At 37.9% G+C, this 23,616-nt stretch overlaps 2 protein-coding genes across 2 annotated transcripts; both read right to left on the reverse strand.

The window, feature by feature from the left end:
• LOC143610793 (uncharacterized) lies at window positions 1-762 on the reverse strand. The gene has a single exon (XM_077085174.1). It carries the CDS (start codon window positions 760-762, stop codon window positions 1-3), a length of 762 nt encoding a protein of 253 aa, XP_076941289.1.
• A 4,302-nt stretch (window positions 763-5,064) lies between these two features.
• On the reverse strand, window positions 5,065-8,832 carry LOC143610794 (uncharacterized). Its single transcript, XM_077085175.1, has one exon. The coding sequence runs from the start codon at window positions 8,830-8,832 to the stop codon at window positions 5,065-5,067; it is 3,768 nt and encodes a 1,255-aa protein (XP_076941290.1).
• Between the last annotated feature and the right edge of the window lie 14,784 nt (window positions 8,833-23,616).

Here is a 23,616-nt window from a genome sequence, read left to right on the forward strand (position 1 = left end):
TTACCAGATGTCCAAGTTTCCCAGATTACATTCGTTCGTGTTGTGACCGATGTCGTGATGAAACGAACAATGTTTTTTGGCATCTAGGAATGACCTCCTTGTGAGTGGCTGCGGTTTCCTGAAATTCACATTTTCAGTAGTGAGGATTTCTGCAGGATTCTTTGAAAGTGGAGTCCAATTGTTGGGAACTCGGTTCGAGGGTCCCGATTTGTTTTTATTGCCAATGAGAGATCTTGCGTCGAATGGTTTTGATACCTCCGTGTTCGGTTGAAGTCTTGACCAAATTGGCCCCTTTGCCGGTTTATTAGGTCGTGGAGTTTGGAACTCCACTTTTAACTTCTGCTTGGAGTTGCTATACCCCAAGGTTTTCTCAGTTCTGGCATACAACTTCGTCGCGGTCATCATATCGTCCCATTCTTGTGGCATTCCATCTCTGCCCGTTAGGGTTCGAATTAATGCATCACATCTAACATTTTTGCAGAAGGCACCGCGAAGCATATCTTTGCTGATTCCACCGATGTTCAGACTTTCGTCATTGAACCGAGTAATGAAATCTTCCACAGATTCGTTATCTCGGCGGATAACGTCCAAAATTTCCAACTGATCACGAGTATGCTTCTTTTGTTGGCTAAACTGTTGAGAAAATTTTTTCACCAGATCATCCCAACTGGAAATTTGACCATCGGGTAATTTTTCAAACCACTCTCGTGCTGCCCCTGTTATGTTAATGCGAACATGTGACACCAATAAAGGAGCGTCCATCCGCTAACACCACCTACTGCCACAAAATTCTGGAGATGATCGCTTGGATCAGACATTCCATTATATTTACCTACCGACGTAGGTATTTTAGCATTGACTTGAAAAGGTGATGTCGCGATGTGAGCTATGAACTTCGATTTTTCAGCAAAGGCTGCTGGGCGATATGGTTTAGTGAAATCTTCTTCCGCATCGCTATGGTATTGTGTATGACAGACTACGTCCCGTGGGAGACTAATCCCTTCCCGCGAACGCATCCTGCTATCACCAGTGTAGACTAATCCGAATTCCTGTTTCGTTTGTTGACTATAACAGATTTGACTTCCTCTTACTGTTGGTGGAGGAGAAAGAGATCTCCTGGGAGATTCTTCATAAGTCGAGTACGGGCATGGAAACGTTCGTTGCGCACTCAACGCTCGTATTCAGCTGTCAAGGTCTCTTACTTTATGCGAAGCGACTCTTCTGGAGACAGTGGTCCCCTAGATCTGGAATTGCGTTGATGAGTTCTCGCCGGATCAGAATCGCCAGAATCATCTTCCAGACCCAATTCTGATCTAGTTTGGCGAGTTTCTCTCATAATTCGTCTGAGGTCACCCGGTCTAGATCCTTCTGGTGCCGTGACATGTCCAAAATCAGTAGGAGTCGGGCCAACTGGCGCTGTAACACGCTCGAGGGTATGACCTCTAGGTGTTACATCAGCAGTTCGTGAACCCGGAACCGTGATACGCGCAAAAAAACTTGAAGCAAAACCTTCAGCTTCTTCCGTATTAGTAATACGAGAAGCAGGTGCAGGAGTTCCCGTCGACCACTCAGGAAATTGACTCATATCATAAAATGAAACGAAACAAAAGATTATTGCTGTTCTAATCAAATGCACGGATGGCGCCAATAAAGAAACACGGATCCGTTCCCCTTAACGGGTCCTAGATCCAGTCAGTTCACAGGGTAGGATACGGATAACAACCAATATGATATGAGCCCAAATTCCCGAAGTCCAGTGACGTAAAAACCTACAAAACCAACACCGTGAGCTCGTTACGGGAAGGACAAGAGGGGGGTCTTCCCGCAACCACCCTCCGGCGTGAGAATAAGTACAGTTCCGAAGAAGATAAAGTACTTAAGTGTATAGAGAGAGTACAGTGAGAGTGAATGAATACCTTATGAAGATTAAGAGGGTATCTATAGCCGAAGGATGTGGGAAGGTGATTGGGCCATCTGTCCTTTCCAGAAGATGCTCTCGTAACCACCTGGACACGTGTCCTCAAATGATAGGTTCAGTTATACGTCGCATGTGCATGTATAACAACCTGGAAACGCGTCCTTATTAGATAGGCTCATCGATAACCCTAGCCATGTGCACGGTTATAACGGCCTTGTCAGGTGTCCTTTATTCATTGGTCGAGAGATCACGTATTGCCCAAGAAAGCATCTTGGTAAATCTTCTAGAAAGTAATTAGTTAGCTACAGCTGTCCTGAGGCGTTACCTCTTGGTCATCCAAGCGGACGAATGCCTTGTCCTGCGGATGACTTTTGAGGGTGCCAGTGTGTTTCCATATGCTGACGTAAGATTGTTCTTCCTCTTCTGAGTTATGCGGATGATTCATATGCCCCGCGGGTGACATAAGAGGGATTCCTTTCCTACCCGCGAGTAATACTTAAGGGTATTTGGGTCTTTTTGGTACCCTACCTCTATAAACTCTACATGATCAAACCAAGTGAAAAGATAATAAAAAAGAATCAACAAGGAGATATAAAATGAGAATGCCCGATGTCCATTAATTAATTAAATACATATTTGTCAGACTAAATTAAACTATACTAGGTTAGAACCCGTTACCCGTGTATCACACGGGTAGGTGATAATATAAAGCCGCAATGAGCAATGACTGGGACGCGGTTGAAAACATATTTGATATGATGAACTCGATGCAAAACTCACTTATTGGTGAGAAACACCATGCTAGGCTATTAGTATTGGTGGCAAAATATCCGGGCATTGCCCAGATGGTTAATAGGGACGGACACACTGCGTTGAAACACGTGGCAAAGTACGGGCAATTGGAGACACCTTGGTACTTGTTGGAGGTTACTAAGTATGGGCGTTTCGGGTGCTGATCTCGTTAAACTCACGCTTACAGCAGGTTTTTGCGGTTACTCATAACTCATAATACTTACGCGTTTACTTATATTATCTGAATTATCATACTGTACATGTAAAAGAAAGAAAAATGGCTTTTGAAGTCCGGGGACCAACCGGGTTGGCCCTTGGGCTATGGTTGTGCATGAAACCTAGAAAACTGGATTCAAACAAAAAATGACAGTTTGAGTTATGACTTTTATAAAAACCGAACCTTTAGTTCGTTTTGGTTTTGCGTGTGATTAAAATTGAAAAAAACCGAACCAAAATTATGGATTTTCAATTTTTTTACTCAAAATTTTAAACGACTTACAAGAATTTGATATATATTGCAACTCATGTATTTTAACCCGAATTTATAACAATTAATTGATAATTTAATTAACCAACATCTTTGCCATGGGTTTAGGTCATACTAATAATTTTAAGTCAACTAATTTTCGATAAAAAAATTTCAAGCTCAAATGGTAAAATTGAAAAACCCGAAAACCACACTGAAATCGAATGTTTTCTAAAACTGATGTTTTGATGTTTGGTTTGGTTCATGGACACCACTAATTGGCCCAGATCCAGCAAATAACTCAGTTATGATTCTTTTTTTTTATTGAATACGTGTTTGTTATTAACTTACAAAATCTTAAAAGTGGCCCATACTAAAATTGACATGTTTATACTTTAACCGGTTCTGACTCATTATCCGGCCCCTTGTCCTATAGATGTAGTAGTTACCCAAAAAGACAGGGAAGGTCAGACCGTGCGCCTTACAAGTACTGGCCACAAAACCGCATGTTTTTCCTAGTGGTTCTACTCTACCAGCATCTCATCTAGATTACAGATGTATGGTCTCACTGTACATTCACTATACTCTTCTAAGATCCTATCTACATTAACCCGATTGAAAATGACAGAGAGCAGGGTTGGTAAAATTGTGTAGAAAAGGCTAGGATGGGATCAGGTGAAGCAAGCCTTAAATGTTTACCACATATTGGGAACAAACAACACAAAACTCATTTTACAGACTATATAAAATCAACGGTAGTGAGTTAGAGCCATCGATTATTCAGCACAAAATAAAACCGCACCTGGCTAGCACCACCAACGCTGTTATACGGTGTTATAATCATAACAAACTGTTTCATAGAGCTCTGATAATTACAAAAGAAGAAATATTCCACAATGCTCAGATAGTGACCAAAAACTATTTCAGTCTGTTATAAACAGTTAGTTTCATCTCGTCAAGCGGGTATGGGAAGCAATTTCTGGGGCATTAGCGATTAAACCGAAAATGAAGTTTTTGTTCACGATTGTTTACACTATATATTGGCTTTGGTGGAAAGCACAAACCGATTTGGTGACTACATAGCAAAGAAATACCGGAGTTGCTGGCCCAGTAACATAAATAAATAGTCTCTTAAATAACCAAACCAAGCTATACTAGCTTTGTAAAATCAAATAACAATAAGACATTCATATCACACCAAACATGATACAAATACAATAAAAAGGTAGGAAGGAAATAAGTGAGATGCCTCACACGAAACGTTTTAGACGAGTGCACACCATTTTCTAAATAAACCGGTGAACGACCTTAATTATAATGTTTCAATACATAAACATATATATCTTGATGTTCAGTCTTTGGATTACAAACTAAACAAACACATCGATGAATCCATTAATTAACCGTTTAACTAGAGACCTTCTAGTTAAAGTGTCACGCCAACGCTACGTAGGCATGAATTTGTTAACTAACTAACTAACCGTTTAACCATCATTGTGGGCTAACTAGTTGTAAAAGGGGCCTAACTCCCAAGGGGCAAATGTGGACAAGTTTTAACACCCAATGTGAGGCCACAACGCATGGCAGTAATGTTACCCATGACTTTGACCCACTAAATAAAATAAACATGACTAAACAGAAAAAAACCACTGGCCCATAATCTAAAACAAATGTGTGATGCATCCGTGTATAAAAAGTGACTGTATGATGCGTGACATTTTATACTTTTTTAACCCGTAATCACTTCATATCTTACCTTCCGACAAGGCACACACACTTAAGATAAAATCAAGCAAATTTGAACATCAAGTAAAGCTCACAACAATAATAGTTAGTTAAATATCTAGCAAAAGAGAGAGAACAATTTAGCAGACCTCTAATAACACAGTTACCTTGCATCCATCGGCTCATCTTGTAACGCCGCTAGCGGGTCTTCTTGCAATACCGGTTGAGGGTCTTCCTGTAACACCGTGTCTTGTAAGACCGGATGCGGTTCTTCCTGTAACACGGAGTGTGGGTCTTCCTGTAACACCGTATGATGGTCTTCTTGTAACACCAGTTCTTCTTGTAACGCCGGGTCATGGCCTTCCTGTAACACCGGTACCGCATTTTCTTGTAACACCAGTTCTTCCTGTAACACCGGCACCGCATTTTCCTGTAACACCGGTTCTTCTTGTAACACTAGTACCGCATTTTCCTGTAACACCTGTAGCGGTTTTTCCTGTAACATCGGGTGCAGGTCTTCCTGTGGCATTGGTATCGGGTCCTCTTGTACCTGTAGCGGGTCTTCTTGCAAGACCGGTAGCGGGTCTTGCTGTAGCACTGGTTGCAGGTCTTCTTGAAACACCGGCAATGATAACGGTAACGGTTTATGCGACACTAACGGGCTATAATTGAGCTCATAACTTACATTAACCGACCCAAAAATGTTGAACTGCCCAGCACTGTTATGAGCCACCTCTGCATCAGAACACTTCTTGAACACCACTCGGGCACGTCCCCCGGCCCGATCCACTTCAGTTTCTGACTCCATCAACGGCCCGAATCGCCTGAACATCTTATTCAACTGAGCTTCTGAACGGAAATTGATACCCTCTACAAACTTCAACACAACCTCTGTAGCCAGATTTTCTCGCCTTTTTCTAACAATCTCTGGTTCTTCTGGTACCGGTTCCGGTTTAGGCTCCGGTTTATGGTTGCTACTGGCAGCCCGTTTTTCTTTTTTGTTTGGCCTTTCTTTTTTATTTGATTTTTCTTTTTTATTTGATTGGCGCCTCCGTTTTGCAGGTTTTTCTGGTTCATGTTCCACAATCTGGTACTCTTCCACCGCCCCATTTTGATCATCTTGATTATCTTGCATCAGTTGATCTTCAGAATGGTTTTGGATGATCCTATCCGTCCAATAAGAATCATTAGCATCATCAAAGTCAAAGTCGAATTCAAATTCTTCAGGTTCGTTTTCAATGGGCGGTTTTAACTTCACGCCATCGTCAGGTGTTTCAACAGTCGAAGGTTTCTTCAAAGATTTGCTAAAAACAGCAGCTCTCCGCTCATAAAAGAACGGGATAATCGTCTGAAAAAAGCTGCGTTCTTTCATGGGATCTTGAGCAGTTAAATGCAGTTGTGACAGCATATCAGCTACAGATGATTCCACTTGGCTGTTTTCAGGTGTCTGCACGGTTTGGTCAACATGTTGACCAAGGTCAACCTTCGGGTCACTACCAGACTTGATAACCAATGGTGGTCCAGTCAGCTGACTTGCCACTCTTTGAATCATTTCACCAATTTTGAAAGACGGTTTTGGAGTCGGAGTTGAAACGGGAGCAGTGGACACTTTGTTAGAAACACGGCCTTGTTTTTTAACCGAACCATTAGAAACGGAAACGCGTGCCTTTCGTTTTTTCAAACCCGATGGAGAAACCGGTTTACTGGTCCCACCTACAGATTTGGATGCAGATGCAGTTACCGGTGCGGGTGCGTCATCGGTTATATCAGATAAACTTATCTCCTTGTAAGGATTTACAATATCAATCAAATCATTCTCAATTTTCTCACCATTTTTATTAACTTGTTCAGCCGGTTTAACCGGTTCATTTACAGGAGCTTCTTGTTCTTCCAACATATCTCCGCAAGCCAAAAACCCGGTTAGCTCACGATGCCCTTTATAACGACCATATGATGTTAATTGGGCCTTGGCTATTGCAAGATCCAGTTTGTCACCTTGGTCCGGGAACTGGGCCAGTAATCTCACATAATCCACAAGCTTGCCGGGCTCAAAAGAGCTCACATGGGCAGATTCGTCTTTTCCATGTATTTTACTTGATTTTTTTCTAACACCTCCGTTTTCTGTAACTTGATATTCGATTTTTTTATAAATTTCTTTAGGAGTACAAGAACACGCAAGCCCTAACTCGACCCGTCTACTAACCTCGTCCAAAGCGCAATCGACTGCAGTCTTAAATATTTCGGTATTGGTTTGGTTCGCGTATTGAGAAAAGTTGGCGCGAAACGGGGTTAAAACAGATGGGCTGTTCCAAGCGAAAGAATGGTCGCCGAAATATGCAACTAAATAGCTATCTTTTTTGTAATATTTCATGGCTTTCTTTGATGCGCCTGATGGATCGATTATCTGACCGGGCCACCATGGATGGCTTCGAATTTTGCCCCAAACTAGATCAGAAACAGAGAAGTCACCTTCGCTTTCTGGTGGCTTGAAATAAGACATTTGATGCTGTGAAAACAAGTTTCCATTTTTATAAAGCATGGGTTTCTGTTTAATTACTTTATGATCATCTTCTTGCACGGACTCGTTATCATCATCTTCGTGTTCTGAGTAAGTTTCGATTTTCAGATTTTCGTCTTTCGATACAGGGGAAGAAGGCTCCGAAAGCTTCTGGTCTACATCAAGTGACTCGTAGAGTGGAACCTCAACATGTGCACGACGTCCGTACACGATCGGTTCTCGAGACTTGATGTGTTCCTCTTGGGGTTCGACTAGAACTGGTTCGGAAGAAGGTTCCGGAAGCTTCTGTTCCACATTAGCTTCAGAATTTGCAGCATTATCATCTTTCCCACCCACTACTTCATCTATGTCCATCCCTGCATTGTCTCCTCCGTCCATGTCAGCATCTGTAATAGGTGGTACAGTGTTGACTTCTGCTGGACCAAGATTGACTGTAGTCAAAGATTCTGGAATCTTGGAGGAGTTTACAGTGTCTTCTTCTTTTTCGGTTTTGTCATCCATAACACCATTTTCATATACAACTTCTTGAACAGGTTCAGTAGGTTTTTCCTCGTTTTTGTTCAAACCTGCTTCTGTTTCCTGGTTAACTATTGCATCAGTCTCAGTTGTAATCGAGTCAACGGGAATATCTTTTTTCACCGCCACATCAGCACCAGGATTAACTGTGACCAATGGCTCTGATGAAACCAACACTTCATTTTCTTTTTCAATTTTATCATTCACCACATGAGTTGTTTCTTGAACATCATCTGTTATAACTTCTACTGTTGGTTGCAGACTATCTTCTTTGACACTTTCACCAACTTCATCTGTTACCGCATCAGCTGCAGAACTTTGATTCGTTGTTAAAACCTCTTCAACAGATTCCACATGCAGCTTCTTGGCATCATCACTTTTCTCCATATCTTGTTCATTCACTATTACCTCAACTTTCTCAGAAGTCAAATCCGAGGCAGTACAATCTTCACCGTGACCTGCAGCAGCTTGTTCAACCTCATCTTTCTCAGAAATCAAAACCCTAGTTTCAACCGAATCATCATTATCTTCACCCAAACCAGTAACGTCCACCATATCTTGCTCATTTACTATCACCTCAACTTTTTCAGAAGTCAAAACCGCAGTTTCAACCGAAGCATTACAGCCTTCAACAGAACCAGCAACTTGAACCGAATCATCACCAAAACCTACAACATCCACCATATCATCATCTTCATTCACCATCAAAACCCTAGTTTCACCCGAAGCGGCAACTTCTTCCTTATTATTGACCACCACAACTTGAACATCTTTCTCAGAAGTCAAAAAATCCACCATATCCTGATGGCAATTCTCTGTTTGTTTCTGCATACGACTAACTGCAGGACCAGAAGCTACAACATCCACCATCAAATCCTCCCCTTCTTGTTCATTCATGTTTCACAGATTAACCTAATCACACCAATATCAAACCCAAGAAATCAAAATCTGATTTTTAAGAAAAACTAAGCAAGCCCACAAATTTCAAACCCACCTAGATGTTCAATCTTAATTAAATTTCAAGAAATCAAAATCCAATTTATATTAAACAAAAACCAAGTACAGCCCTAATTGTGTTTGAATAATATGTAGTAACGAAATTGAAACAACCCCTAGCGAGCGTACGTACCTTGTGTCCAGATGAACCCTAATTGATTGTAAGACAAAGTGAAGTGATTTGAATACGTAGCTAATTTTGGTGTCGGAGCCTCGGTGACTTTGAACTGAACCGATCCCAATCGATCCGACAAAGGCTTTGTTTGGTGTTTTGAGTTTAGAGTTTAGTTTAGGCTTTTTATTGAAATGACTAATGTGACACGATGTATGTATGTATGTATAGTTTTATCCAGCTTTCATACTTGTGGAGTGTTTTTTCTTGAGTTTCAAACTATCGATACACATGTTTTCAACTTCATTTCTATATTTTATATATATTTTTTAGTTTATTTTATTTATTATAAGTTTTCATGTTTAAAAGGTTTCATAAATAAATTATTCCGGTTTAAAAGTTATCTGAGTTTGATGAAACTTATAACCTGCATTTTTTGTTTACTATAAAATTATTTTTCATTTATCTATAATATATATAAACGAAAACATAAAAATCCTACGTGTCACGATATGGCCGCTCCCCCTTTTTTTGAATCACCGGATTTGCTTGATTTTTAAATGGAGGCTTCACATGCATTTGACCCGAATTCACGGGTATGGGTCTTATCAAACTCAGATATTTCTTAAACGGGTTATAACATTTCATTAAATAAAAAACTAATCTCACCAAATATTTGATACAAATATCCTATAAAATAGGAATATGCTAAAAATTAATATCTAATTAATTTAAAAAAAAAAGATATATGTTATTTATAATTAAAAAACCAATTTTATAGTAAAAAAGACAAACGGGTATTGGGTCTCATCAAACTCGTATAGCTTTTAAACCGGTTTATAGCATCTCATTTATTTGTGAAATAATTTAATTTCAAACCATAAGTATATTATTAACTTTCATACAATAAAAAAAATTAAAAATTCAAAAAATAGAGAAATATTAAAAACAAATGGTATTAAACGACCCCCGTAATACGGGGGATAAAAACTAGTAAATTATATTTTTTAAAAAAAAATAGATATTAACTTTTAGTACATCCCTATTTTATAGGATTTTGTAGAGGTAGGTACTAAACCCATCTCAAACTAACATATAGCTCCGCTGAGCAAAGAGATTAAGCGCCAGACGAATAGTATGGCGCGACCAAATTCAATAAACATTCACCAACGCCTCGGGAATGGTAGCGCCGATATCTCGATCAGCATAAGACAAAAAGAAAGAATATACATTGGGAATATCGCCGACCAATGGGAGATAAACAACCCATAAAAACCTTACGACGTAGTACACCACGTCGGTACCAAAAGGCCACGTGCCAACTAACCTCCACGATCGCACGAATGGAGAATATGATTGGTGAGAAGCCTGATAAGGCAGTCGGCCGCACGCTCTCTATTCTTCCGGCTATAAATACGAGAATATTTCCAAAAAGTAAGGGATCATGACTCATCACTATAATCTCTCTACACAATTATCACATCACAAATACTGATTCTCACGCTGGAGGGTGATTACGAGAGAACCCCCCCACATTTTCCTCGTAACGAGCTCATGGTGTTATGTTTTGCAGGAAACCATCATTTGCGCCAAGAAGGATTCCAACCCATCGTGGGGAATGCTTAACCTTAATCCTTGGACTAAGTCATTAGACCTAAGGGGTGGATTTGTGTTTCTTCAGATTTACATATCAAATATTTGGTGAGATTAATTTTTAATATAATGAGATGTTATAACACGTTTAAGAGTTATATGGGTTTGGTGAGACCCATACCCGCGATTAGGGTCAAATGCATGAAAACCTCTATTTACAAATAAAACAAAGTGATAACTTGAGGGAATGTAGGGAAGAACCATAGAATTTTAAAATGTTTCGTAATATATATATATATATATATATATATATATATATATATATATAGTGAAAAGATTCAATACACTAATCCTTAACGTACATTAACGTACACGAATCCCGTTTTTCACGAATCGATCCATGAATCACATCCCAACATCTCAGAATCGTCAATACATATCCAGTTAATCGTTGGTTAACCGAAAAAAACAGTTTTGGATCGTTAATCGATCAATTTTCTACATTTTTCACGAAGATTGTTTTTTAGTGTTTTCTGAGCGTTTTAGGTTTTTGGCTGAGCGTTTAAGTTTTTGTGAAGTTTTTGTGAGCGTTTTCTGAGCGTTTTAGGTTTTTGCCTTTGTTTTATGCCTTTGAGCGTCTCGCGCACCTCTCGTACGTTAAGGCATTAGCGTACAGTATCTCTACCCTATATATGTATATAAGATAAATCGAATATGACAAGTTAGCTAAGATTGTTTGTTTGATTATGAACCAACTTATACACACATATTCGATTTTTGTTTGTTTTTAAATTGAAACTGAATTAGGTTTTTTAAGTTTAAAGGTTTAACATGATTCAAATTCTATTTGCAATTCGGCTGTGAACTAATTGTTTTGGTTCAGTTTGGGTTTTCATCGAAAGATATTCGAACTGAATAAACTGGACTTAATAGAAATGAAAACCCAACAAATAAAACCCCTAATCTTTAACACACTAAATGTAGATTATAGATAGCCTTTCTGATGGGGCTGTTGGAAGGATCATCCACATCGACAAAGCGGATATGGGCTTGTGAGAGGCTACGGGAGTCAGTCATCGGTAAAGACAAAAGGTTGGGAAAAGTGGGAAGGGGGACGAGGATGGAGAAATCGAGGTTGTGAAACACTATCACCCTATCATGTAACATAATCTTTAATTACTGAATTTAGATGACATAAGTAATAAAGAGAAAATTAAAAATGTATGGAAAAAATAGTTGTGAATGGCGATTTGAAATCAGAATAGCTAGCCGCATTAAGGGCTTTGCTTCAAGTGATTTTGCTGAAGGGGTTTGGGTGATATTGATGGATAAAGATCAGGTTTGTTATTTCCCTCTATACAAAAGTATACTAATAATAATCTAGTTTTATTGTCAAATTGTTTACACTGTAGAAGCTCAGATTTATATTTGGTTAATCGTTTATGTTACCATTCCTTTGGTTTATATTTTTATTAATTTTTAAAAAATTTACTAGTCTCAAGTGGAACCCACCTAACTTAGAGGAGGTTAAAGCAAGTGACATGAAAGCTCTTTATGAGCCATAGGCCCTAGAACTATATAGAACAGAAACCATGTCAAATATAAAAAATAATAATTTTAGCTATTAATTGTGTAAGCTAAAATTGTTATTTTTTTATATTTGATTGTTTAAAAATTCACATAAAAGCTTTTTTTATATAATATATAAGTAAAAAAGACTATTTGTTGAATTAACTATCATTTACAGATATAAAAAAAACTAAATGAGAGGTCGACATAACGTTTGAAAAAAAATATTACTATCGAACAATGAATGTCGTCGAGTGCCAGAAGTCGAGGTGTTGAGATGTTAGTCATTCGAATGAGTACTATAGGAATTGTTTCCTACAATCCTCTTAGGAACGATTTGAAAGTTCACCATGTTTTCACAATCAGTTTGAAACTAATGGGTTCATTAGAGCGATTTTAAACGAAGATATTCATTATTACCATGAGGTAAATTTATAGCTTACAACTAGAAAATATCGTTTATCCTTTTTATAGAAATTTCTCATTGATTTTAGGAAGTGAATAATTTGACAAGAGATTTATAACGGATCACCTTTTGTATTATTTGTGTTTTCTATGTTATGCTTTATTTAAGCTCTTCTGAATTCATGCACTCATGCTGGTATGTAGGAAAAATAATGCTTGAACTTGAGTTGAAGGTAGTGATGCAAACGAGCTGAGCCGTTTGTGAGCTACTTGCACAAATAAACTCAAGCTAAGCTCGAGCTCGTTAAAGGTACTACACGATTCAGTATGAACTGAGGCTAGATTTTGTTTTCAAAATGTATAAAAAAATAAAAATTATATGCATGTGTATATATGAATTAATTGTGTATATATATAAATATTGGATGTTGGTGTCACAACTCCTTTTTAGAAATCAACTGGTTTATTATTTATGTTTTTAGTTTTTTGTCTCAACAGATATGTTCGTTAAAGAAAGTTGGCATTCAGCCAACATGCCAACTTCTTTATGTTCAAGCTACCACCCGGGTTTGAATCTATGCATCTCTATTAACTTTTTTAATTTTGGTAGGATGTATTGCATGTCTATTAATTGTTTTAGTTTTTTCTTTTTTTTTGGAACGACCAACTAAGTAACGTCGGGTACTCCGTACGCGGATCCCGTTGGCTAAAGGTAGCCCGAGCCGGCCACGAATCCGGACGGACAGAGCCCCTAGCGGTCCACCTATTGAGGGATTCCCCGGATAAAACCCGAAACTCACGCCCGCCAAACGGCACGACAGCGAGGAGCCGATAAAACCGGGTGAGATCAGGACTCGAACCCTGGCAAGCCAGGGTCATCCCTCATATCTCCCATATAAATTGGTGATAATGAGGTTTGAACCCCTACCTCTCACTAGTAAAATGAGTGTTTTACCATTGAGCCATATCCAATTTATATTGTTTTAGTTCTGCTTGGCTGTCTTTGATTTGAGGTTCTTTTTTGGAAAGTTTTTTTTTCTTCTTTTTTTTCTTTGGGGTTTTCATATAATAATTTGAGGAAATTAAGTGTAGATTTAGTTTCAATATCGTGTAGTAAGAAACCTAGCCAATAACAATATTAATTTTTATGTTTATTCTATAATAACAAACCAAATCGATATCGACCGAATATGTGTCAACTCGTTGCTGCAATGTTCGTGTTTCATCAGTTTTTTTGTTTTAAATTTGGTAATTTTTTGAAATTATTTTTTTGGTTTAGTTCTAGTGTCGTAGCGAACCTATCGATACCAATTGAATTTTCCGCCACAAAGCCTGTATTTTGCGAACCGAATGTAACAACTCGGATTTTCCATTTAATATTTTGTATCCACTACCCGACCCGTTTCTATGTTCGGGTTATTTTACCAATAAAATATCGCTTCTTCCGAGTTATTATTATTTGTTTATTATATTTACTTAATATATAAAAATAACTTTTATACTTATACAAATTTAACCCTAAACTAAAGTTTAACCTCTTTTTGTATTCATGTCCTTAGTTCAGGGACCTGTTTGCAAAATTTGTAATATTAATATATTAAAGTCAATAACCCGTTTACCCAAGCCCTATGCCCCTATCAAATTACGAAACTCGTGACTTGTTTAAGTTTCTTGTTGCATAATACTTGCTAATCAAGGAATTGATATGTGTATTTTGTTCATCTTGCCTATTTCGGCCTCACCGACTATGTGAATTAGGAAAACAAGATCTTTGTGATACGTATTGATTAATATCTTAACCCATCCTTAACCTAAAATTGTTAATATACTATAGAGGCGATCTTAAACCAATTAATCATGCCTGAACGTTCTATTAACCATCGCCAATTGAACCCCCATACTGAATTGCATTTTAATTACGTGCTGATATCTTATCTCCATCGTGTTCTTGCCGTCTGATATAGCCCTAATTATATCATCACTTAGTGATTGTTGTGAGTAATTGTTACATGTTTTAGATTCGCCGTTACACCATAAACTTTAACCCTATGGTTAATCGGCCAAACAATAAACAATTTTGCCGATTGAATTTTCAGGGCTCATAATTTATTTAGGGTTGATTGAACTGTTTATATTTAAATTTTTGGTTATGTATCATGCTTGAGTTAGTCACTAGCCTAGTTGGCTTGTGCATTATGTTTAAGGCTCTGGACTACTGGGGCGCGGGTTTGAGTCCCTCTAGCTAGGGATGACAATGGGCAGGGTTCGGGCCGGGTATTGGTAATCCCAAGCCCATACCTGTTTGTAAAACCGTGTCCCATACCCGGCCCATTACCCGTCGGGTATTATCGGGTAATTACCTGTTGGGTATCAGGCATACCCACGGGTATCGGGTATACCCGTTAGTTTGTTAATATACTTGCTCGTTGAGGATTCAAGTTTATTACCACTACCACTACCACTTTTTATATAACAATATATTTTAACAACTATAACAAAAACAAATATAATAAAATGAATATATTATCATCAGTATAAAATGTCTCAAATAACCAAAATAAATATTTTTCATTCATAACATTCAAATTCCAACAAAATTTGATACATTACTAAGCAACAACTAGTACTTAATTCCAACATCATCAATGACTCAGAATGATGGTTCATAAATTTCTGGATTATGATCGATCATATATGATTTAGTTTTACTCGTGTTTGTTTAATACACGACAAAAAAGTATGAGAAAATAATGTACTATTATTTCAAACATTCATGTTAAAACATGACTCCTTTAGTGTGCCACTTCTTATGGTCAATTTCATTATTAACATGCTTGATCATACAATATCAAAATAAGGGTCATTACAATTTCATCATTTACCATGATCCTAATCTTTATAAACGATCATTATATAATCACCGTATTATTGTCATAGTTAATCTCATTATTAACATGAGCATCATACCAATCTCTTTAATCACCATGATCATAAACTTTACACCAATCATTATATCATTACATTAACTTCAAGGAATGGATTATTGATGTGCTAAAAGTAGTCAAATAATTTATTAACTAAAATATACTAATCTAGAAACTAAGTAATAATTCTAGACTTTTAAACTTAACTTAAACTACTAACCGGCAAGTGTACCGGTTGACTCTAGTACAGCTAAGTAAGTACGGATATCGAACCCACGAGACTCTTTAAATTACGTAACTAGCTAATTAGACTCGACTTACTGACACGACTATATATTAATATTATTTAGGGGGGGAGGGTTAAACTAATGAAAATTAAACTAGACTTAACCATAATTAATAATAAAATCTAATGATTACTTAAAACCCTAATTAAATAAAAGACTAGTAAACAAGCAAATTACTTTGGTTTAATTCAGATGATAATGTAACTACCTAGGCTAGTATCCTCTAAGTTATGACTATCAAGTAATTAGAAAAATTAAGTTATGGAACTGAGATTGTAAGATAGACCCTTGAAAGAAAGCCCGAACATGACCCCTGACCCTTCTCAAGAAGACACCTGTGAGTTTCTAACAAGTTTTAAAACACCAATTTTATAAATTAAACTCCCTTACGGTTATCTAATTATTTATGTTTAAGTATCTTTTATGACGAAAACCTACCTTACAGCGCATAATTCAAAGATAGCAAAGCAAACTCAATTAACTTAATAGACTAAGTTGACAATTCAAACATATACAGACTCCTTACGAATAACTAAATCTAGTAATCCTAATCAACAAAGATCTATCAATAACCTATCACCAAACAAAATAATAATATAAGAAAACATGGTGAAAATAATGAAGAACAGAGAATCAAAGGTGATAAAACCCGTAATCTTCAATCTTGAATGTATAGCTCTTCACCAGATGCTCTCTTGCCTTCAAAACCGCAAAGAATCTCGAATAATAGCTCCAATTATCTCCAAATTTGTCTAGTGGCTGTAGGGTATTTTTTAGGTTAATGTTAAGGGTGCATTTATAGTGAACTGGGCCCAAAACGTGACCAAAATCGGAAACTTTCGGGAAAATGGTCTAGCCGCGCCGCGCGACGAGAAGAGGGAAGCTAGCCGCGCGGCGCGGCGTGTCTATATGGGGGGCCGGTCCGACCGGTTCTCCTTCCGTTTCAATTCCTGATGCGTTCCAGCTTCTCGTTTAGGCTTATTTTGACTTGTTTTTCGCCCTTTTCAACTACGATCAACTTCCGGAACCTACAAAACTCAAACATGTTAATAGTATGCAAATCTTAACTAAAAAGGAATAAAAACTAATCAAATATGATATAAAATATACAAGGGAAATATATATATATATATATATATATATATATATATATATATATATATATATATATATATATATATATATATCATTATATCAAACATCCCCACACTTATCTTTTTCGTCCCTGTGACATTCGTCAATTTCGGGTCTCGATTCATATTTGTTTTGTAAACTTTATTGATGTAAACCGACCCGTTTTGTAAACCGAAACCTTTGATATAATAAAAATGATGGATTTTATGTTACAATATTGTTTCACACTTGTTGGGTCTTGAAAACATTCATTTCGGCCTTTAAAACACGTAAAAATAGCTTAAAACGAACTGCAGGGACCAAAACTGCCATTTTTGAAAAATGAAAATATCAGATTTTTGCACCCATAGCGTAGCGCGACCAGACAGCAAGAACTTGGGAGCGTAGCACGACCAGACTGCAGATCAGCAGCTCGTTTTTTGGTTATTTTTATGTAAACATGTGACCAAAACACCCCATTTTCATGCAAGACCCTTTATGCTTGACCATTTCAACTTACCCTATATATACACCACCCTTTCCATCCATTAATCTCTGCTACAACTCCAAATTTCTCTTTCAAATTCAAAGATCTTAAGGTTATTTACATTGTGTTCTTGAAGGTTTGACTTCTAAAAGTCAAACTGAGTTTTATATTTAATTCTAACTTGTTCATCTAACATTACTAACTCTTGAATATGGTGGTACAACATATATATAATACACACCCCTTGTTACCTTTGTTAGTTACTTCACCGACTCCGGTTGGTTAAGTTTCGAACGTCATAAGGCAAGGCTTCATGGAGGACTTCGAGTTCTTGATATATATACACACACACATAACTTATTTATACATATTATTTATGCCTACCATCTGCACATTTTAGTTTGTTAGTCACATATACAAGTATTGGGTATGTGGAGACCATCTATGAACTCATTGTGAGATGGAAACCGAACCAAACCGAACTTATGTTAAAAAGACTTGTTGTTGACTTTGTAGTTGTAGAACTTATATATTTTCATTTGTACATTATTATACAAGATCTATGATATATGGGTATGTGGAATCCATCTATGAACTTCTTGTGAGATGGAAACCGAACCGATCCGATTTTTACTCGCTTAAGACACAAAAGTGTGTTTTTAGATATCAAGACTTGTATATTTCTTTAAAATAGTTTACAAACTGATTTTAATCATTTTCTTAAGGACTCGGAAATGTTGGATCCAACTTGGTCTCATAACATAGTTGGACCGACAAAACCGAACACTCGCTTAACGTACGTTGTTAGTTCTAAAACAATAGATCTACATACTTGGTTAAGTGTTATCATGTTTTAATGAGTTATCTCATAATAATTAATATTTTGGAAAGTTGACTTTGGGTTTGACCATTCGTCAAGACCCGAACCAACAACCCGAACACTCGTTAAAGACCCGTTTTAGTATCTTTAGCCCAATGGAACTTGCATTTTAGCATTTTCCCCACCTTATTACTTAACATTGGTTAAGTAAATATTAAGGTTAGATACTTTAACCCGGTTTCGAGCAAACTTACATTTTTAAAAGGGTTATTATTATAAATTCTTAAATAGTTACATTTTAAACCTTGAACTTTAATTGTTTACTTTTAGCAACAATTATTTTATTTAAAGATCTTCAAGACAACCTTTCTAAATCCAAGCTTTATTTTATTTAGGCTTCATACGTTAAACTCGTCGTTCCAGCAAATCTCCAAATAATCAATCTTTCAAGTTTATTATTTGAATGTGAGTAACTTCATACCCCGTTTTCTATCTTTTGTTTTGGGGGTGACATTTCATCTTATCTAAACTAAATGTTTCATACTTGGGTCTTAAACCACAAACATTGTTGTATACTTTACTTGAATAATTGCTCGATTTGGTGTTCTATGCTTATTTGCCTATGTGTTTATCGCTTTTGGATGGTGGAACTATAAATCCTAGACCATTTGGCAACCCTTCATGGCAAGGTGTCGTTAACGTAATGCAATTAACGATAACTATAAAATCCTAAACTATTTGGCATCCCCTTATAGTTGGGTGTCGCTAACTTGTTAGCGATAACTATTTTATCCAAGTTTATAGCTATTATTTATGGTTTTGTATACTAGTTTTGTGGCTTTTCATATTATATATTTATTGTTCAAACTTATGAATTGCTCACCAACCTTTGTGTTGACAAACTTTATTTTATGAAATGTTACAGGTTTGCATCTAGGTTGATTTGATGATTGTGGAGGAAATGAAACTCAAGACCTTTAAGTTATTAGCAAAAATGAACAATATTTGATTTGCTATATTTTGTTATATTTTGTTGAGACTTGTTATGAATATTGTTATGTGACATTTTCAATGTTGTGAAATGAAATGAGTTTGTTATATATTGTCGCTTTAAATTAGTGTCATGCGCTTATGGGCAATCGTTACACCCCGGCATGTTCCGCCGCCTTTGGTCGGGGTGTGACAGATTGGTATCAGAGCCGTGACAAATAGGATAGCTGGTTAGACGTAACGAACTAGAATTGTTATGCTTAGGGTCCTATACATGTGCTTATACGTGTTTACTCTATAATTGATTGTTCATATCGCATGTTATTTATTTATAAACTTGTTTAAAATTCACCAATATCCTAAATGTTCACATACACACACTTTCATAGTATTTCCAAGGTATCCTTACCTTAAAACGCAAAAAGTAGATTTTCATTGTGTTTTATGGATTACAAGATTAACTTGGATCCCGTTGTTTCAAATCCCTTAAAGGTTGCGTTTATTTCGGGTTTGTAGCCATTATAGGAAACGAGACATTATAAAATGACCATTTGACAAAAAGATTCCAAGAATCGAAGGTGATTTACTTACCTGGGATGGTTGAGTTATAGTGCTCGTTTTCTAGGCCACAAATCATGTTATATATGTCAATTCTTTAAGTAGTCGAATGCGAGCGTTCCGGTCGCCATCCTAATTTTCGGTGTTAAAACAATAGAACTACGGTGATTTCGTGGACTAGTGTTTTGACATGACGTTGGATCTCGATTTATTGTGTTATTATCGTTATTTGAGTCGAAAACATGAAAAAGTTTCGGTGGTACGTACACATGTTTAGACTCCAATATGTTGTTTTATTAAACTTTTTTTTAGTGTTGGAATGTCAAGTCATGGTGGATCACGCACGATTTTTCTGACTCTATAAATCTCAAAATCTCAAATTTTCGAACTTTAACATCTCAAAACCTTTTACGTTTGTTTTTGGTTTTGTTATTTATAAACAAAGTTTTATATATTTTATCTAACACTAACATCTTCTCGTTACTAACTCTAGGATTCACAATCAATAAATCAAATTTCATCCTATTTTATTTTTATTACACCTTCATATTCATTCCTTTTACCCAAAACTTATCACATTTTCTTTATAAATTTTTAGCATGCCTCCGCTAAGACGCCAACCGCGCAAGAACTCCACCCGACGCATGGCCGCTCTCTTCGCCAAACAAATGGCTGCTGTGTTTCCCGAACTTATAACCCAAATCCAAGCTACCTTACCCGCACCCGTTGTTGCACCCGTTGAACCCAAACCCGCATGTTACCTACTTATGCAATTTACTAGTGCCAACCCGTCCAAATTCCTTGGAACCAATTGTGCGACTACCTTGTTGCATTGGTTCGAATCGACCGAGAGTGTGTTCCGACACAGCGAATGCCCTGACGAAAAAAAGACAAATTTCGCGTCAAGCATGTTTAGAGAAACCGCTCTAACATGGTGGAGTAGTGTTATGCACCTCCAAGGTTCGGAAACAGCTATGGCTCTTCCATGGTCCGATCTCAAAGCACTCATGATGAAGAAGTTTTGCCCCAAGCACGAACTTCAAAAGCTCGAGGAGGTATTTTGGAATCTTAAGCAAGAGAGTGGTGATAACGCCGCTTACTCACTCCGCTTCCATGAGTTGAGCATCCTTGTTCCTCATTTGGTTACCCCAACCGAACGTGAAATTGATAAATACATTGGGGGTTTACCAATGCAAATCCGGGACTCTGTCATGAGTAGCAAACCCGTGACCCTCGAGGATGCCATCACTTTGGCCGGCGCGCTGTCGAAAAATCACGTGAAAGCGGGTACCCTCACCATTAAGAAAATGACCGAGAAAGCCAAATCCGAGCCCGCTCCCCAAGCCAAGGTTGAACCCGCACCATAAGCTATAAACTACTCCAACTCTTCCCGACACAACAACAACAACAACAAGAAACCCAGGAAAAATTACTGAAACTTTTCCGTCACCCAACCTCGCCATCAACAACAAACCCAAGCTCCCCAAAACCGAAGACCTTATGTTGGTAACTCCCCGCTATGTAACACTTGCCAACTTCACCACCCAACAAACTCACCGTGTTGTCGTTGTACAAACTGTAACCGACTTGGTCATTTCCCTAACACATGCCGATCCACCCAACGAAACCAACCTAACCAACCAAACCAACCGAGAAACTTTCCCCAAAATGCCCAAGACCGCTATGCACCATACCCAGCAAACCAACCCCAACAACCCCTAGCTTGCTTTAATTGTGGTGATCCCAACCATTTCCGCCAAAATTGCCCACGTTTAGCTTTTTCCAACCAAGCTCAAACCGTAAGCATACCTTATTACCAAACCCAAGCTTACCAAGTTCAAACTTACCAACCCCAAATTCCCCAACTCAATGCACCACTCATCCAACCCATCCAAGAAATCCAAGCACCACCTCCACCTCCACAACAAGCACCTCAAATCGACAATGGAAATCAAGGGCGAGCGTTTATGATGAATGCAAATCAAGCTCAAGTGGCAAACGATGTTGTGAACGGTATGTTTTTGGTGAACTATCATTTAGCTTCTATTTTATTTGATACCGGTGCCGATAGAAGTTTTATTTCTTTAAAATTTGAGTCGAAACTTGCGATGCCCCGAACTAAGCTTTCCCGACCGTTCTCTGTTGAAGTCGCCAATGGCAATTCTATTACCATCGATTCCGTCGTCCGCGATTGTTATCTTATTCTTTCTAAGCATAAATTCTCCATCGTTCTCATCCCGATGCAAATGGGTAGCTTCGATGTCATAGTAGGCATGGATTTGTTATCTTTGTACCGTGCTGAAGTCGTTTGTTTTGATAAATTTATTCGCATCCCGCTCGTCAACGGTAAAATTCTTAAGGTCTTTGGAAACACAACGTCTCGAAGGCTAAATCTCATGTCGTGTGCTCAATCTCAAAAGTACTTACGCCAAAAATACGTTCCGTTTCTAGCTCTCTCGGTGACAAAAGACAAAAAGGAAAGGAAGATCCAAGATATTCCTATTGTTCGTGATTTCATTGATGTCTTTCCCGATGATGTTACCGGTCTTCCTCCCGTTCGTCCGATTGAATTCCAAATCGATCTTGTGCCCAGCGCGATGCCCGTGGCCAAGGCTCCTTATCGTCTAGCCCCGTCGGAAATGCAAGAACTATCAAACCAACTCGAAGAACTTTCCGATAAAGACTTCATTTGTCCAAGCTCTTCTCCTTGGGGCGCTCCCGTTCTCTTCGTGAAAAAGAAGGATGGTTCGTTTCATATGTGCATTGATTATCGTGAACTTAACAAGCTTACTATTAAAAATCGTTACCCATTGCCACGTATCGACGACTTATTCGACCAACTTCAAGGCGCAACTTTTTTCTCTAAAATTGATCTTCGATCGGGTTATCATCAATTGCGTGTTCGCGAAGAAGACATTCCAAAAACCGCTTTTCGTACTCGATATGGACATTTCGAATTTTTGGTTATGCCCTTCGGGTTAACAAATGCACCCGCGGTATTTATGGACCTCATGAACCGCGTTTGCAAACCATTCATTGATAAATTCGTTATTTTCTTATTGATGACAACCTTATATTCTCTAAATCCAAAGCCGAACATGAACATCATTTGCGTTCCATTCTCGAGCTCCTTAGAAACGAACAACTCTATGCCAAATTCTCCAAATGTGAATTTTGGCTCGAGGAAGTTCAATTTTTGGGACATATCGTAAACAACAAAGGTATTCATGTTGATCCCGCTAAAATTGAGGCCGTTAAGGATTGGAAAACTCCAACGACTCCCACGGAAATTCGATCCTTCCTTGGTTTAGCCGGATATTATCAGCGTTTCATTCGAAACTTTTCTAAGATTTCCTTGCCTCTTACCTCCCTCACTCATAAAGAGAAACCATTCGAATGGGGTTCGAAGCAAGAGGAAGCTTTCCAAACTCTCAAGGACATGCTTTGCAATGCTCCTATCCTAACCCTTCCCGATGGAAACGACGAATTCGTTGTATTTTGCGATGCCTCTCATCAAGGACTTGGTTGTGTTCTCATGCAACGAGGTCAAGTCATCGCTTACGCATCAAGGCAACTTAAGGTCAACGAGAAGAACTATACGACTCACGATCTCGAACTTGGTGCCGTCGTTTTCACTTTCAAAATCTGGAGACATTACCTTTATGGAACAAAATGTGTGGTTTTTACCGATCATAAAAGTCTTCAATACATTTTTGACCAAAAAGATCTCAACATGAGACAACGAAGATGGGTCGAATTACTTAGTGATTACGACTGCGAGATTCGATACCACCCCGGTAAAGCGAATATTATCGCCAACGCCCTAA

Source organism: Bidens hawaiensis, unplaced genomic scaffold, assembly GCF_021521415.1.
Source record: "Bidens hawaiensis isolate Kalapana, Puna unplaced genomic scaffold, B.hawaiensis_p1.1 tig00028015_1, whole genome shotgun sequence".
NCBI classification, from domain to species: Eukaryota; Viridiplantae; Streptophyta; class Magnoliopsida; order Asterales; family Asteraceae; genus Bidens; species Bidens hawaiensis.